Raw genomic sequence first — 9,983 nt, 5'->3', positions numbered from 1 at the left:
CTGTTTTTGATTCACAGGAAGACGGAACGGAAGTCATGCACTTTTATTTTGGCACCTGACTTCTACAGTAGAGGAAACAAACAAAAGGGCCCACTGCGTCATGCCAAAGCACTTTACTTTATTTACACATTTATTTGTGCGATACACAAGTATCGCACAAATAAATGAAATTGAACAAATATGAGATGTGACTATAATATTTTTCATCATCTTTTATAGTATTCCAATACTTTGGCTATGACACTTTTAAGTGTGCTAAGCATTATTGACTTCATAGTGCAACCTACAACACATATTTTGATATTATGTCCAAACTCTCCAAGAGACTTTTGATAAGCAACATGAATATGAACTAGATTCTGTACAGCATTTACAATGTATGAAATCACAAATACTGCGCCTTAAAGAAAACATGTACATATACAAAAACATTACTCACAAAGGCAACAATGGACAAAATCATAAATGGACTGCTTAAATTAAATATTTGTATAAATTATGTAAATGCTCAAAACCTGTGAAAAAAACAGCAAATAAACAATGAAAAAACGTTATATACATATATGCTGCTCTCACTGTGAAACACCCTGGGAATAGCATTTATACTCAGATCACACTGTGCCTCTACAAGTACATGTGAAACAAGTTTCATATCAAGGTGAAATGATGTTAAATGGCACTAATTCACAACATAGCATCAAGTGCTTCCCCTAAACACACTGGAGGCATACATCAAGGCAGTTTTGTTTGAGATGATTAGATAGCTTTAGTTCAATTGCTTTTTTTCTAGAGAACTCTGCAAAGTTTACAGTAATATTAGACTATTCATAAATGATACTGATGAATAGATTAGTAATGACCCTTTGTAAGAGGCTGGGTAACAGTATAAGGTGGCCTGTTTAGTGTCATCACAATGTTTCCAGCTCTTAAGCTCCATTTGGTAGTAACACATTGGAAATGTAACTTGATGCCCATAAAACATTGAAGTGATTTGGCACATAATACTCTCTTAGCACCTTGAAATACCGCTTACAGAACTAATTTGGACATCCAGATGTGTCGGGACAGCCACATTAAAGGGTTGGAAGCTGTTTCATCAAAAAGAACTATGTCAGTGTTTATGCATGTTGTAGTCATTTACTACATATTCAATAATACTTCACATTTTTGAAAGAAATTCATGTTTTGTAAAACATCTATTCATCAAGAAATACTTCCACAACTTGTGGTTTCACATGTGTGTTTGTGTACTGAAATAAGTGCATACAACTTAATGCTGAGCTAAGCTAGGTTAGGTTAGGTTAGGTTAACCATGTTCTGATGCTCCCTCTGCTTCCCATGATTCCCATGCAGTTTGAAAGTCAAATAGCTTTAAGAATGTTAGCTTGCTTATGCTTAGCATCGCCAATCAATACAAACAACCACATTGTTCACATTACAAATGAACTGGAGCTCATTTGGAGTCTTACTCTGAGTCAAATAGATTTTCATATGACCTGATTGGTTGCAGGCAAGTCTGTAAAAGCACCTTACATTACGGCCTGCTTTAATTTGTAGAAAGATGCCAAACACTGCTATGGTCCTTTAAAGCTTAATCGCTTCATGTCCTTCACATAAATCTAGCCTACAGTTAGAATCAATAACAATTACTACAGTGTGTACAAGAAAAACACCAACATATGTTTTTGTGCACTCTCAAATATTTCCCAGTGCTCACATTTCATGTAGTTATCGAATATATATATATATATATATATCTATAACACATTGGACGGATTCAACATGACACAGCAGTTCTACAGTGATTGCCTCATAGATAAGCATTTGGTTCTAGTTGAAATAAAGGTGTTTGTTTGAGTGTGTGACTACAGTTTCAGTTATAATTGCTGAGAATATTTAGCACATTCAAAATGTAAAGTTATAATCCTGAAGATTTTCATGAAATAAGATCCTGTATCTGATCATTGGTAATTATCTCTATAGCGGTTTATTGTAAGTGGCAGCCTCTTCCCTATTTGAAATTCGAACTATTGACAGGAAACAATTCAGTGTGTAAACCAGTGTGACTAATGAAGGTTATCACTATACCCCATTATTCATCAGAAATGCGTCTAGAAGAAAACATGATATGGTTGTCAGTCCCTTACAAGCAGGATGGATGTTTGTTTAGTTCCGTCAGAGAGTATGCTGCTTTCCTGTGCACTAGCAGGGGCTTACATCATGAGGATTATAACTTTAAGGTGAGTACAGTAACAGAGTGCTTGTGTGAGTGTGTCCTTTAACCCTTGATCTCCAGGATGGAGGGGTTGTGGTCGAGGATGGCCAGAATGATTTTGTCCATGTACTGCCTCAGACGCAGGTTGATCTCCTCCTGCTCCTTCAGCGCGTCCACCAGCTGAGGGACACAGACACATCAGGGACTCATAGATTCATGCTTTGGCACAAATGAGTAATACACAAACAGAACAGGTAACACATGACAAACACTGACAAACTGAAACGTTGACTTAATGAAATGTATTATGTCAACACATTTCACATAACTGCATAGGTTCATTGAAAGCAAGAATATTTTGTGTTTTAACTTAATATTATTGCTTGCAACTAACCTAATACAGTTATGTGAAATCTCTCGACATAATACATTTCATTAAAGTCAACGTTTCAGTTCTGTCAGTGCAGGAAGAGGCAAAAAACCCATTGGGCTTATTTACAGCCTCTATCGAAATAATGTAGGAAAATCACACTTTTATATAAAAGACAAGAGATCAATATACAAACAATTGCTTGACTTCAATAAGAAATTGCAAACATTGAGAACAACAAATAATAAACTTAAAATGGTAATGAAATAACACTGATGTGAGTATGGAAAGCAGGCATCATACAGGTATTTTGTAAAGCAATGCAGCGAGGTACAGTGAGCGTTAGTGATCGGAAGGCCATTCCAATTTCTTCCTCTGAAACGGACGGAACATGGAGCTCTCATATCTGTGAAGGCACCATTAAAGCCGTCTGTTTCAGAGGAACACACTTCTTAATTCATGTGAGACACTGACGGGTGGGGGGGAGGATTTGATGAGTTCCATCAAAATGAAATCCTTTTTTAAATATGTTTTGAAGTGCATAGGAATGATCCCTTTACCTGCAGTGGTGTAAAGTAACTAAGAACATTTACTCAAGTACTGTACTTAAGTACCATTTTCAGGGACTTGTACTTTACTTGAGTATTTCATTTTTTTTGCTACTTTGTACTTTTCCTCCACTACATGTATTTAATACCTTTAGTTACTTCACAGATGTGGATGAATGATGTGGAATATAACCAAGTGTTAAATCAGAGTTTAGTTCCACCTGGAGTAAATTCACAAGCTACCCTGCAGTATACAAAAGCCGCATTCACACCGCAGGACTTCCCCTGGTACTTTGGTTCTTTAGTTCCGTTAGTACCAATAATGTCGCGTTCACACCGCCGGGACTACTCAGTGCCGGGAACTCTTTTGGCCATTTTCAGTCCCTGCTAGAGAGGTGGTACGAACCTGGTGATAAAAGAGTGCCAATTTCTATTCTATTTCTATTGGCTGGGCGAATTGCAAACCACGCCCCGTTAGAATCTGAATTTTTTTTGTTAGGCAGCCATTTTTGTACTTTAAAGCAGTTATGACCACACAAACTACAACACTGGAGCGGTGGAATGATGAGGAAGTGTCGGCGCTTCTGGCAATTTACTCTGAGGACGGGATGCAGCAGCTTCTACAGAAAGCAGTTCCCAACTCCAAATGTTTTGAGCGATGTTCGCAAAAGCTACTTGAGCGGCGTGATGCCGTTATTGTTATGTCTTGACTGTGCAATAAAACAAACCAACTGGCGAAGCTTTATTTATTGTGTCCACCCCAAATTTGCAGAATAGAAGAATGTGAGAGCAGACAGGTGTCGGTGGTTGAATTTATCTACAATGTTGCAACCCTTGTGCAGCAATGGCAGGGGCAGAAACACATGTCTTACACACATAAACACAAGTAATTTATCATGTCATTTGTTTTAGATAAATAAGGGAAAAACACCAAACAACGGTTAATGTCCTTTTCCAAAATCAGCCTGAGGGGGTAATATATAATAAATACATAAAGATAAAGTCCATTGTTATAATGGGGTATTTTATTTTTAAATTACCCTTATAACCCAGCCTCATGGTGCACATGATTCTTTGCTTGGACATTTTTTTGGTTTGATTCATTTGAGCTCGGATTCTAGTAGGGACATAAAGTAACACGTATCTTAGGAAGATATGAACTTCATCTTGGTGAAGTTGATGATGAATTCACTATTTAGTAGATAATCATGTGACACTTTATCTTTGCACTACGGTCTGTCTGCTGAGCCTACCTATTATATATATCATGTACAGCGGGTGGGCTTTATACCCCCTCCCCCATGTAGTTCTTCTTCTCTTGTTTTTTTTTGTACTCGCCGGGAAGTGGTTTTGCGGCCTGTCAGTAAACCAAGAGAAGAAGAAGACGAAGTGACGTCAGCGTAATCTTGCCTCAGGGAAAGTACTGCGGTGTGAATGCGATTGGCACTAGCCCCCTGGCGGATGCAGTGCCGTGGTACTTTAGTGCCGGCACTAAAGTACGGCAAGTCCTGCGGTGTGAAAGCGGCTAAAGTCATTCAAACTAGCTGCACCTTTACCAGCTTTGAGAACACTTTCATGATCAATCATTAGAAAACATATCATATATATTATTCTGAAATGGACCAATCTGCACAATCACTACTTTTACTTTTGGCACTTAAACTATATTTTTGATGATAATACTTTTGTACTTTTAATTGAGTAACCTTTTGAATGCAGGACTTTAACTGTTACAGAGTATTCCTACACTCTGGTACTAAGTGTACAAGATCTGAGTACTTCTCCCACCTCTATGTACCTGAAAATATTTAGTAAATAAAAACACAGATGTGGTAATCGTTGATGGCATGAACTGTAAGAATGTGAAGCCTGTTAATGAAGGAGTTTACAGATCATAATGAAGGCCGTCCTCCAGCAGCTCTCACCTCGTCTCTGGACGCGTTGTCGATCTCGGCGGCCAGGCACTGGGCCTTGGACGGACAGGAGAACAGGTTCCTGGCCTCGTACAAACTCAGACTGAGGATCTGAGCGTTCAGGTCTTCGTTCTGATCCCGCAGCTTAAAGTTCTCCTGAGGAAGCAAAAAGAGAACAGCTGCTTTTCAGAGGGTAGCGTGAGGAAACTCTCCACCTTGTGCAGCACACAGACTAAAGGTATTAAATATGCTCAGGTATGCTCAGCATCTCACAAAATGCTAACAACTGCATTAAAGTAGAATTGAGCTCGCATCGCGATTAGGAAACTTTTATTCATCCTAGTATTCTTCTTTAAAGAAATAGTTCGCCATTTTGAAATACCCTTTACCCCGATATCTAATGCTATCTTTATAAGAAATGACATTTCCTCATGATATGTAATCAAAGAAAATAAAAAAACATTTATTTTATTTTTATTTGACATTTTACTTCTTAAAGTATGTTTATATAAATATATATTTTTTTTTTATTAGAAATTCTAACTTTAACTTATTTTGTTTAGATTTGTATTCAATTTTTTTTGTTATCTTTTAAATTCTAAAATGAAGCAAGTGTCACAAAACCCAATAGCCCACAGAATGAACAGATATGAAATGACCTTTTTTATGAAATATGTTGTTATACAGCCATGAAATTATATATCCTTTTTTTAAATTGTACTTGATTTCAATCTATCGTTTAGTGGACAATTTACTTTAACTTTTGATATTTATATAAATATCTTTATTTGTGTGATCATTTTATGCAGATTCTTACTTTACCCTATTGTGGTTTGTGTACATTTTCTATTCCATTTTGATTCTATCCAAATTCCCCCGGGATAAATCAATGATTTGGATTTGGACATAATTATCTAGATATGAAATGACCTCTATCCTGATATATATCATTATATTCATATTGGAATCTGAAACATATTGTTATATAAAATGAACTATATCGTGATAGAACACTTGTGACCCAGCCCTTCTTGGGAATGAAAGTGGGGAAAAGAAAAAGATAGAAGGACCTGTTTCAGCCTCTTGACTTCGTGTTCCATCTCGGTCTCTCTGGTCCTGGAGAGGCTCTTGCCCTGCCCTGGATGCTCCATCTCCATCTTAAACAGCTGCAGGTAGTCCAGCTCGCGGCGCAGGTCATCGATCAGCTGCAGAGAGAAGACACCGTTCAATGTTGCTCCTGAACTCTCTCCATGAAGAGATGGGTGATCTGTGTGTTCCTGAGCCTCACCTCCTGCATGGCCTCCTTCTCCTTGTTGAACTCGTGGCGGTTCTGCCACAGTTTGTCCATGATCTTCCTGTAGAGGTCCATCTCATCCTTCAGCCTCAGGCCCGTGTCCTCCAGCTTGTCTGTCATCCTCTGCTTCTCCTGCACACACAAACAAAATCAACACTTGCTCTACTGTTACTTGTTTGGACTATATTTATTCTTGTTAAAATAATCCTGTACTACCAGAGAAATGTGCCAAGATGTTGGAACAACTATGCAACCAAAAGTGGGTCTGTAATCTGTGATGGGTGCTGTGGATTCACTGTCTATATTAGTTTTCTCTTCAAAATAAGTTGGACCAACCTCTGCATTTTTTTTCTGTCTGTTCTTTTAAGCCATGTTGGCACATTCCCAGATCTCACCATAACATGTTCAAGGTAGTTCAAATATAAAGTAGTTCATAAATAGATACAAATGACAGCAAAACACACGCAAATAGTAAAGTCCCACTCACCTGGTCCAGTTTCTCAGTCTGCGACTTGAGTCGGCACACACTTATCTTCATCTCTCCGTTCTCTTCTTCTAACAGCTGTAGCCTGTGTGTCAGAGACAGTTTCGTTTTTGTAAAAAACTGTCAAATAATATCGCCAGCTGTGTCTGCAATCAATGGAATATAAAAGACTACAATTCCCACAGCGCCAGCCTATTAACACACAATATTATGAGCAAGCGGTGTGGGAGACGCCGACGAGACACAGTTCTCAATTTGACATTTTTGAACGTGACCTTCTTTATCATTATCATCGAACAGAAACAGTCTTGCCCCTTTTGTTTTCCTTTGTTTTGGCTCTGGTAAAGGACTATTTCATTAGTTCAATGTTTATCGAAACTATTTGATTTGATTTTGATTAACCTCACGAGCTGCCTATCATCAATCCAACCTTGTAAGCCAGAGGCATCACAATTGTGAGTCAAATGAATAACATGACAGAACTTTAAAGAAAGTCTCCATAATGGCCTATAGAAACACAGGATGGAAGCTGCGACACTGTTTCTACAAATACACACAGCACCATTAAGAGACAAGATAGATCCAGTTTGACTCAATGAATGATCAAAGAGTGGAAGACAAACCAATGCCCTGGTACAGAGGATACATAGTGGTTTGCAGCTTGGGTCAGTGAGCTGTGCCACAAAGAGGCACTAACTGCTCTCAGACAGCAGCACATGTGTTGGTGAAGAGCAGACCTGTTAGAGAGCAGGTCGATCTCCAGGTTCCTGTCCCGGTCCATCTTGCTGTAGGCCTCGCGGTGCCTCTTGGTCTCCTCTTGCAGACTCTGGTCGGCCCGCGCCTCGGCATCTTTCACCTGCTCCTCCAGCTCGTGCACCCTGACATCAGAACACAGTCAGAGTATACATGGCAGTGTACAGTTCTGAAATATATCTCCAATACAGCATTCTCTGGAATATTTTGTAAGCTTATTTAACTTCAGCTATACATGTTTTACTTTCCAGCTCCTGTAATCTCCTTATGAGAGCGACCCACAACACAGAAATGAACCCAGAGCACCCCCTTATGGACAAAACAACACCCTGGCACAACATGAGCCATAACATCACAGAGCTGGAAGAAGTACTCAGACCTAGTACTTGAGTACCAGTGTAGGAACACTCGGTTACAGTAAAAGTCCTGCAACCAAAATGTTACTCAAGTAAAAGTAGAAAAGTATTAGCATCTAAATATAGTGAAAGTAGCGACATTAAAAGTAGTCATTGTGCAGATTGGTCCATTTCAGAATAATATATATGATATGTTTTATAATGATTGATCATTAAAGTGTTCTCAAAGCTAGTAAAGGTGCAGCTAGTCTGAATGACTTTTCAATTCAAATCATTATTAAAAATGTGAAAGTAACTAATAATAACTTAAATAAATGTAGTGGAAGTACACCATTTACCTCTGAATTGTAGTGGAATGGTAACAATGTTAATACTCCAGTAAAGTACTCTCAAAATTGTACTTAAGTAAATGTAATTAGTTACTTTAGATCACTGGTAATAAAGCTCATGGAAGATGGAAGTGTAGGATTTCCAGATGAGGTTAGACCTTATATCCTTGTCGAATAAATACATCTTCAATTGGGACAGATTTTTTCAGATTCCTAACCGACACAAACAAACAGATTCAACAAAAAATATGCCCGATTTCAGAATTCCATATGAATGGGAATACTGTAGACTGCAAAGCACCATGCTGGTCTGCAGAGAAACTGAAGTAAAACCACAAAAATCATCAGTTCAATTTGAATTCTGACGTACTACGTTTGCTGGGGCCTGTCAAACCTTTTCCCTCCGAGTTCCCCATAAGCCCCCAGACCCACAGGCTTTCCCAAAGCCAATAACTGCTTTCTAACTGAAGGTTTATGACCCTTCCTGTTATTTTTGTTTGTGAACACTTTCAGGACAACATAGAAACATGACTACAATAATGACTTTTCCTACCTGTGGACAAGGTGTGTGTTCTCCTGTTTGAGCTTAGACTTGAGGTCACTGTTGGCCAGATTGTCGCTCTCCAACTCTGTCACCTTCTTCTCCAGATAACTGACCTGAGGAACACAGAAATGCTTTAGACCCCCCCTTACACACACATTACTCATGTCTGAGGCCTTACCAGGGACACCTAAACACACACTGTCCTTTCAAAGGCTGAGGAGACAAGGGGTGTCACGGTTTGTGAAACAAGCAGGACCCAAATGCAGATATAAACTGAAACTTCCTTTATTTCAAGGCTATGATATATATGTACAATGACAAACAGAACACTCACCGCAGAACTAGTCAGGGAACAAGACGAACCGCCCAAGACAGACAGACAACCCAGAACTTAAATACACACAAGACTCAATCACACAACAAGACAGAGGTGAGGAGGGAGGAGAAAACACAGGGGCCCAGGTGAACATAATCAGACAATTAGACAAACCAGGGAAACTAATGACAAGAGGAAAACACAGGGAAAAGGACCAGACAATAACCCAAAGGAAAACATGACATGGAAAACAGCAAAAACACCCAAACCTACAAAACTATAAACGTGACATAACATGAGAATCGTGACATAACCCCCCCCTCAAGGGACGGATTCCAGACGTCCCAAAAAAACAAAAATCCAGCAGGGTGGGTGGAGGGGGTCTGGAGAACGGGTCTCGGGCGGACGGCCCGGGGGCAAGGCAGAGTTCAAAAAGGGGAATTCGGGCGGACGGCCCGGGGGCAAGGCAGAGTTCAAAAAGGGGAATTCGGGCGGACGGCCAGGGGGCAAGGCAGAGTCCGAGGAGGGGTGAAGACCAGACAGCTCCGGAGGCCGGTCAGGAGCCGGTGTCGGCAAGATCCCCCATGGAAGGACACAGGACCGGCAGGACCCCCAGCAGGAGAGCAGTCGGCGGAATCCCCAACGCGACAGGACATGGAGTTGGCAGGACCCCCAGCGGAAGAGCAGTCGGCGGGACCTCCAACGTGACAAGAAATGGAGTTGGCAGGACCCCCGGCAGAAAAGCAGTCTGCGGGACCTCCAACGGGACACGACATGGAGTTGGCAGGCCCCCCGGCAGAAGAGTAGTCTGCGGGACCTCCAACGGCTCAGGACATGGGGTTGGCAGGACCCCCGGCAGAA

At 40.2% G+C, this 9,983-nt stretch overlaps 1 protein-coding gene across 1 annotated transcript in view; it reads right to left on the bottom strand.

The window, feature by feature from the left end:
• Nucleotides 1-27: 27 nt before the first annotated feature.
• The window catches only part of rab11fip4a (RAB11 family interacting protein 4 (class II) a), a 55,843-nt gene continuing 45,887 nt past the window's right edge, over nucleotides 28-9,983 (bottom strand). The window contains 7 exon segments of the mRNA XM_079646572.1: nucleotides 28-2,395; nucleotides 5,059-5,202; nucleotides 6,117-6,251; nucleotides 6,335-6,472; nucleotides 6,828-6,909; nucleotides 7,562-7,702; nucleotides 8,816-8,919. Of these exon segments, the coding sequence (XP_079502698.1) occupies nucleotides 2,279-2,395; nucleotides 5,059-5,202; nucleotides 6,117-6,251; nucleotides 6,335-6,472; nucleotides 6,828-6,909; nucleotides 7,562-7,702; nucleotides 8,816-8,919 (861 nt within the window). The 3' untranslated portion in view covers nucleotides 28-2,278.

Source organism: Notothenia rossii (assembly GCF_949606895.1).
Source record: "Notothenia rossii genome assembly, chromosome: 8".
NCBI classification, from domain to species: Eukaryota; Metazoa; Chordata; class Actinopteri; order Perciformes; family Nototheniidae; genus Notothenia; species Notothenia rossii.
The sequence above is the reverse complement of the archived record's forward strand: the minus strand, read 5'-3'. Positions and strand labels throughout refer to the sequence as shown.